The following is a 7,477-nucleotide window of genomic DNA, read 5'->3' on the forward strand; positions in this document are numbered from 1 at the left end:
GTTCCTTATCAGTCAATAAATATTGAGTTCACTTTTATTATTTTATTTAAAAATTGAGAATAATCTCGGGAGAGTCACAACAAGCACAACACAAATAATCATCCAAAATCCCTGACTCGACAGAGATCGACTTCCATTACAAAAATCATCATCACATGCACAATTCCATAGCTTAATATTTTCACTTCCAAATCGTCTCAAACAATTTTCCTGCTTATTTTCACGTCCACGATAAAATCCACAATCGCGTATAATTCGGACAGTCTCATCCACAATTTGCTTATTTTTACGGCAAAATGCTGTTGAATTATTCAGGTCAATGTTCCTCTTAACAGCCTCATCGGTGCAATTGACGACATTTCTATAGAATAAGTGAGACTTGAATGGATCTCCGCAACTTGGATTGATGTAGCTGTTGCATTGGTAACAGAAGGTGCTGGATGTGCCTAGAAATTGATCAAATTGATGATAATTTAGGTATAGGTCAGTGGTGGACAACCTTTGTGCTGCGGCACACTAAAAAAATTCTATGAACCGCATCCCATGTGTGGTTTTGGGCTCTAAGGTGTTCCGCGACACACAGGTTGTCCACCACTGGCTCTTAATATTCAAATTTAATTACTTTTAATCACACAAATCAGCACAGCCACAATAATTCCAATTTTCATACTTAAAATTCAACAAAAATCACAGCACTGAGTCACCCTTGTTCCTCTAAATCTCAAATCTAATCTACCTCGATTAACCACGCGAGTTTTCAAATTTATTGACGATAAATTTAATGAAAAACACTTCAGGAAGACTCAAGAAATACTGAAAAAAAATTATCAAAATATTTTGTTTTTTTGAGGATGGTATCGTGATGTGAATTATATTGACAGGTGTGCACAACCTGGTTTCAAATTTGGTATTTCTACTCTCTTGGATCAATGATCCGGTCTCATACTGGCATTATAGCACAAGATTCAATCAAATCCGACCTCAATTAAGTGTCAAGTCACAGTCAAGTCAGAGTCAAGTCAGAGTCAAGTCAGAGTCAAGTCAGAGTCAAGTCAGAGTCAAATCCGAGTCAAGCCAGAGTCAAGTCACAGTCAAGTCACAGTCAAATTATAGTCAAATTAGAGTCAAGTCAAAGTCAATTCAGAGTCAAGTTATAGTCAAGTCACAGTCAAGTCACAGTCAAGTTACAGTCAAGTCACAGTCAAGTCAGAGTCAAGTCAGAGTCAAGTCAGAGTCAAGTCAGAGTCAAGTCAGAGTCAAGTCAGAGTCAAGTCATAGTCAAGTCAGAGTCAAGTCATAGTCAAGTCAGAGTCAAGTCAGATTCAAGTCAGAGTCAAGTCAGATTCAAGTCAGAGTCAAATCAGAGTCAAGTCAAGGTCAAGTCATAGTCAAATCAGAGTCAAGTCAGTTTCAAGTCAGAGTCAAGTCGTAGTCAAGTCAGAGTCAAGTCGTAGTCAAGTCAGAGTCAAGTCACAGTCAAGTCACAGTCAAATTATAGTCAAATTAGAGTCAAGTCAAAGTCAATTCAGAGTCAAGTTATAGTCAAGTCACAGTCAAGTCACAGTCAAGTCACAGTCAAGCCAAAAGAAACCTCATTTTACCAAAAGATCAAGCACCTCTGCATGCCCCATTAAAAAATGCCTTATCTTACCAATTTCTTAATGCGTCACATTTGATCGAAGTTACGTCGAGCTGATATGCCGTAGTAATGTGATTATATATGATTTAATAATTATTGATGGGTTGCCGAATGTTCATTATCAATTGACATTTTGTAGTCTGGATAGTGAATAGAAATAAAACAACACATATGCGTGACTCAAACGTGAACTGTTAATTAGCTCATAATTGGCGATGAAGGAGCGGAGTGGAGCGGAGTGGAGAGGAGCGGAGAGGAGCGGAGAGGAGCGGAGAGGAGCGGAGTGGAGCGGAGTGGAGCGGAGTGGAGCGGAGTGGAGCGGAGTGGAGCGGAGTGGAGCGGAGTGGAGCGGAGTGGAGCGGAGTGGAGCGGAGTGGAGCGGAGTGGAGCGGAGTGGAGCGGAGTGGAGCGGAGTGGAGCGGAGTGGAGCGGAGTGGAGCGGAGTGGAGATAGGAAGGAAGAGCAAAGCTCAATATCAAGGCTGCAACTGCAAAATAACGTCTGAACCTTGATTTAAATCATAAAAATAAATATTTTTTTTTATTACACCAAATTTGCAACCAGAACAAAAAATAACAAAACATTGACCATAAAAAAGTAATAAAATTTGTTCCTACACGCTAACTTTATTGCTGAATTCCACATCAAGATCACCATTGGTTCCTTCATTCGTTTCATTTTCCTCGACTTGCTCCTCAATTTGACTCGCATTTACTTCATTCTCATCTAATGGCTTTGTTATCACAACTGAATATGTCAACTTTTTACTCTTAAAGTAGCTGTAGCTGTTGTCGAACACGACGGTGTCTGAAAGTGGAACAAATGGGAAATTTTCATGAAAATTTGGAAAAGTCATCTCAAAAATAAAAAAAAATTAAAAAAAAAAATAAAAAAAAATAAATTTTTATCCCAACTGCATTGACCGGGAATCGAACCCGGATCTATTGCTTGGAAGGCAACAATGCTAACCTTTACACCATCAATGCTTAACATTTGATATTTTGTGATCGACAAAAAGCATTTCATTTATTTGAAGATTAGCATTTTTTGGGGATTTTTTTGAACTTTTTTTAAATGTTAATTAAATTAATTTAAATTATTTAAATTTTAAAAATTCGTTTTTAATTATTAAATTTTTATTTAAAATTGAGGCTTGAATTCATTATTTTTGGCGTAGAAATGATGAAGAAGAAGACAAAATTGGAAATGTTTCAAAAAATAGACGAATGTGAGATAATGTTTATACAGTTGGTTCAGTTCAAGGCTTGTGATGTGCAGTTATGATATTTTTGGAACCTGTTTCTCATGGTTTTCAGGTCTTTTGAACGAAATATTGTAAAAAATTGTAATTTTAATGATTTTTGACTTAAAAAATGTAAAAATTCTATTAAAAAATTCACAATTTTTACGATAATTTCTGTAAGATTGAATTAGGCATGCTGGGTTGATTGAGCCCCGAACAGCATCCAGCCTCACATCAACATGACTCTGACGTGAACCCACTCATTCCAGACTCACTTCATTATCACTATCAATAACCCGAATTTTAATGATTTTTTTTACACCATTTGCCTTGTTTAGAACTGCTTTATCGATGACTTAGTTACAGAAGACATAAACCTCTAATTGACATCCACTTGAAAGCAATATGGATGTCCAAATAACTCTAAGAAGGAAACTGCCGACAGAGTTGCCTGGACTTTTGGTCCAAAAACTGCAAAAAGTCCGGACTCCATGGAGTCCAACTCCACTTTTTTTTGAGGAGGCGCCTCCACAGAGTTGGAGTCTTACCAACTCTGGCTGTCGATAAAGATAATGTTGGACTTGGTATCGTAATTTGGCAAGTGATAGCCAGCGATAGAATCAGTTTTAAGTGACATTTGTGGGAAGTCATGGATCACAATTGATCTGTATGACTTACTTACTTACTTCCTTGACTGGGGTGCACGGGGCCGCGTTTAAAGAATGTCTGTAGACAGCTCTATCTTTCGATAACTTCTGCCAATTAGGGATATTGAGAACTGATCTGTACGACCAGCAAAGGAAGCAATTGAATCGAACATGGAGTCTATCCAGACTTCTCTTCCTACTTTACATCACCCAAGAGCAGATCAGCACAAGTCAAACAACAATAAATCCCTGATACCCATTTTATGACTTAAACAACAAAATCAGCAACTTACATCGACAATTTTTCTGACAGCTTATACATCCCGACTCCTCAGCTTCATGCGATGTCGTCCGTTTCAGATCAACTTCACTAAATTTCTCACCAGTCGTTAAATTTTCAGCTAAAATTCCAAACTTAATGTCGTGAGATTCGGTTGTAAAGTCCCATCTGGAAGGAATATTTTGAGTAATTAATGTTGGTATCCTTAACGGACAAAGAATCAGCGGTGGACGTCTCCAAATAGAGAATTAAGTTAACTCTAGAGCAGTTATGGACAACCTTTGTGTCGCGGTACTTGAAAATGTCATGAACAGTATTCTATGTGCGAATTCACTCCTGACTTTCTATCAAGCTGTGCCACGAAAAATAAAAGGTTGTCCACCACTGCTCTAGATCAACGACTCTCAGTTCCAATTGTACTTACTTGAGGATCATGTCACTTTCAGTAATATCAAAGGAAAGCTTAAGCTTTGAACCTTTCTTAACAACTGTAGTCTTGTAAGTTGATGCATTGTTATATGTTGTTTCTTCACCTGTTCTGTACAGTTCTTTTGGTATTTTGCCTGAAATTTTAGAGAATTTTAGTCAGATAATGAGGTTTGATCCACAAAACATTCAAAATCTAGAGCTTGAAGTTGAGTTGGATTTTGTATGGAAAAGTCGGCATTGGTCGAGTTTAGTCGGTTTTAGTCGGGTTTTGTCGGCTTTATTCGGTTTTAATCGGATTTATTCGGCTTTAAATGGCTTTACTCGGCTTTCGGTGGCCTTAATCGGCTTTAATTGGCTTTAGTCGACCTTAGCCGGCTTTAGTCAGCTTTAATCGGCCTTAGTCGTCTTTAGTCGGCTTTAGTCGGCTTTAGTCAGCTTGAGTCGACCTTAGTCGTCTTTAATCGGCTTTATTCGGCTTTAGTTGGCTTTAGTCAGCTTTAATCGGCCTTAGTCGGCTTAAGTCGGCCTTAGTCGGCTTTAGTCAGCTTTAATCGGCCTAAGTCGGCCTTAGTCGGCTTTAGTCAGCTTTAATCGGCCTAAGTTGGCTTTAATCGGCCTTAGTCAGCTTAAATCTGCCTTAGTCGTCTTTAGTCGGCTTTAGTCGGCTTTAGTCAGCTTGAGTCGACCTTAGTCGTCTTTAATCGGCTTTAGTCGGGCTTAGACGACTTTTCCATACAAAATCCGAGTCAACAGTGAGCTTTATCAAGCTCTGAGCTTCATAATTGCTCAAAATTCCATCAAAATTCCACTTCTTACCTCCATAGCAAATTTTCGTCAAACACTTTGGATTACCATCGGGATCAGTCATCTCACCGCCATAATATTTTGGTAAAACGGATGGATCAATTCGTTCAAGAATGGCTGGCAGCCATTTGGACTGATTGCTGTTGTATAGATTGATCTTTGACAGTGTATATTCGTCTAGGAATTGCTTGACAATATTGAAGAAAAATGAGAATATTGTTGGTGCTGTGGACGAGAATTTGAAAAATTAGTTCAAGTCACTAAGTCCAACCATCGACGTCAATCAATGTCAGTTCCACTCACCATTAATGACATAGCAAAATTTAAGAATTTCTGGTAAATTATTTGTGTAAATTTGAATTAATTCAATAATTGCTTCAATGGCTGGCTTGTAAAGGTATTGACGTAATGTAAATCCATCCATATCAAAGATCACAACAAACTTTCTTGCTTCTGGTCCGTAAGTTTTGCTCTGTTCGTAGGCTTTGCTCATAAAGTCTGGAATGGAAGTGAGAATTTTGAAGTTTGAGGTCATTTTGAAGTGGAATTGGGATTTTTTGGGGTTATTTAGGATATTTGGGATTTGATGTGATGTTTTGGGTGTCGTGGCACACAGGTTGATCACTACTGGATCAGCACAGATCAGTATGACCGACCAAGATCAGCATGAGTCTAGTTTCAGGCCAGATTCAGTAAAATTCGGCTTGAAACTAAAGTCAAATCGGCTTGAGGCTCGATTGACGGTCATTTCTAAAAAGATAGTCCATCACTGGACTAGCCTGGACAGCACATGGTGTGGAAATGACCAAAACCCCGGCCCAGAACAGCGTGGGTCAAGCTACAAGCCAGATTTGATTAAATTACACTTAAGGCTAGAGTCAAGTCGGCCTGGAGCCAATTTTCGGTCATTTCTAAACAAATTACACCTCATTGGACTAGCCTGGACAGCATACGGTGTAGACATAGCAAAAACCTCGGTCCAGATCAGTGTGACTCAAGCTCCAGACCAGAATAAATGAAATCTAACTTAAAACTAGAGTCAAGTCGACCTGTGGCTCGATTGACGGCCATTTCTACACAAGTGGCCCAACTATGGACTAGCCAGGACATCATACGATGTGGAAATGGCCGAAATCCCGGCCCAGATCTTCGTGGGTCAAGCTACAAGTCAGAATTAGTGAGATCCGGCTTGAGACAAGAGCCAAGTCGACCTTGTGCTCAATTTTCAGCCATTTGGGCACTGTTTGCCTAGTCCTGAACTAGATCTCATCCCCAAATCCCAAAACCCACACCCAACCCCAACCCTCACCCCTCAACTTACCATCAGCAAGCCTCAAAATATACTTGACGACTTCTTGTTGCGATGAAGCATGAAATAGTCCATAAGCGTCGGTTCCTTTGAATGGAATTATGATGACAATTGAGCCTTCTTTATCACAGCCTGTGGTTCCATATGGAATTGCATTAAGCAAGACTTCTGGGACGTCCCAATTTTTAAGTTCCTCAACTTTGTGTTTTTGACGGAATTTCATTGAGTCACGCAACATTTTTTCAGCATTTTCCAAGTTCCATTGCCTGGCGCGAAGCCATCGGACCAGAAATATGTCATCATGTTCAGGTAGGCACAGGAGATCGGACACAGATTCACGGAACTGCAATAAAATTTCAAAATTATTCATTAAATCAAGTTCCATTAAAATAATTCTAAACTGCACACATGTAACAATTTTGTACAGCATATAATTAAGTCATAAGAATTAGCAATAACACGTTTTGTGTTCTAGATCTAATTAATGCAGTCAATTGAGTCAGTTTTTGTATTTATAAATAATTTTAAATTGTTGGACTTTCTAGATAGAATTTTTGAGAAAATTAAATTCGTCCTTGGCTAATGTTTGCAATTCAATTTGTGGATATAGGAAGTTGGGCCATAGCTAGGACAAGATTGAAGGGTAAGTAGGGAGAGAGGGTTGAGGATTTGAGGTTGGAAGAGGTTTTGAGGGTTCAAGATGAAGTTTTTTAGAAATTAAGTTGAAAATTGATGAAAAACACCTGATATTTTACAAAAATTGGATGATTGGGTGACTCAATTGGCCCCTTAGTGACTCTAAATGACTCAAAAACACTCCAAGTGATTCCTAAGTGACCTCAAGCGACTCCAAGTGATCCCTAATGACTTCAAATGACTCTAAGTGATCCTTAAGTGACCACAAGTGACTCCAAATTGCCTTAAATGAACTTAAGTGACACAAAATGTCCCCTAGTGACTCTAATTGACCTCAAAGTTAATTCATGTGACCACTAAGTGCCTCTAAATGGCTTCAAGTAACTCTAAGTGACCCGAAATGACTCTTAAGTAAACTCAAGTGACCTTAAATGACCTCAAGCGACTCTAAGTGACCCCAAGGGTTACCAAGTGATCCCAAATCACTCAA

The 7,477-nt window shown here is 38.9% G+C and overlaps 1 protein-coding gene, 1 long non-coding RNA gene and 1 other non-coding gene across 3 annotated transcripts; all 3 read right to left on the reverse strand.

The window, feature by feature from the left end:
• Position 1: 1 nt before the first annotated feature.
• LOC139090880 (uncharacterized) lies at positions 2-797 on the reverse strand. Its single transcript, XR_011544467.1, has 2 exons — positions 623-797; positions 2-446 (listed from the first exon to the last, which is right to left on the reverse strand). It is a non-coding gene; the product is annotated as an uncharacterized lncRNA (long non-coding RNA).
• A 1,354-nt stretch (positions 798-2,151) lies between these two features.
• Positions 2,152-6,751, reverse strand: LOC139088714 (SEC14-like protein 4). Its single transcript, XM_070638017.1, has 6 exons — positions 6,364-6,751; positions 5,346-5,540; positions 5,055-5,267; positions 4,234-4,372; positions 3,823-3,977; positions 2,152-2,446 (listed from the first exon to the last, which is right to left on the reverse strand). Exons 1-6 carry the CDS (start codon positions 6,734-6,736, stop codon positions 2,253-2,255), a joined length of 1,269 nt encoding a protein of 422 aa, XP_070494118.1. The 5' UTR covers positions 6,737-6,751; the 3' UTR covers positions 2,152-2,252.
• TRNAG-UCC (transfer RNA glycine (anticodon UCC)) lies at positions 2,554-2,625 on the reverse strand. The gene has a single exon. It is a non-coding gene; the product is annotated as a tRNA-Gly (tRNA).
• Positions 6,752-7,477: the final 726 nt, after the last annotated feature.

This window comes from Chironomus tepperi, unplaced genomic scaffold (genome assembly GCF_022539635.2).
Source record: "Chironomus tepperi strain 1889 unplaced genomic scaffold, CSIRO-AGI_Ctep_v1 contig_7, whole genome shotgun sequence".
NCBI lineage: Eukaryota > Metazoa > Arthropoda > Insecta > Diptera > Chironomidae > Chironomus > Chironomus tepperi.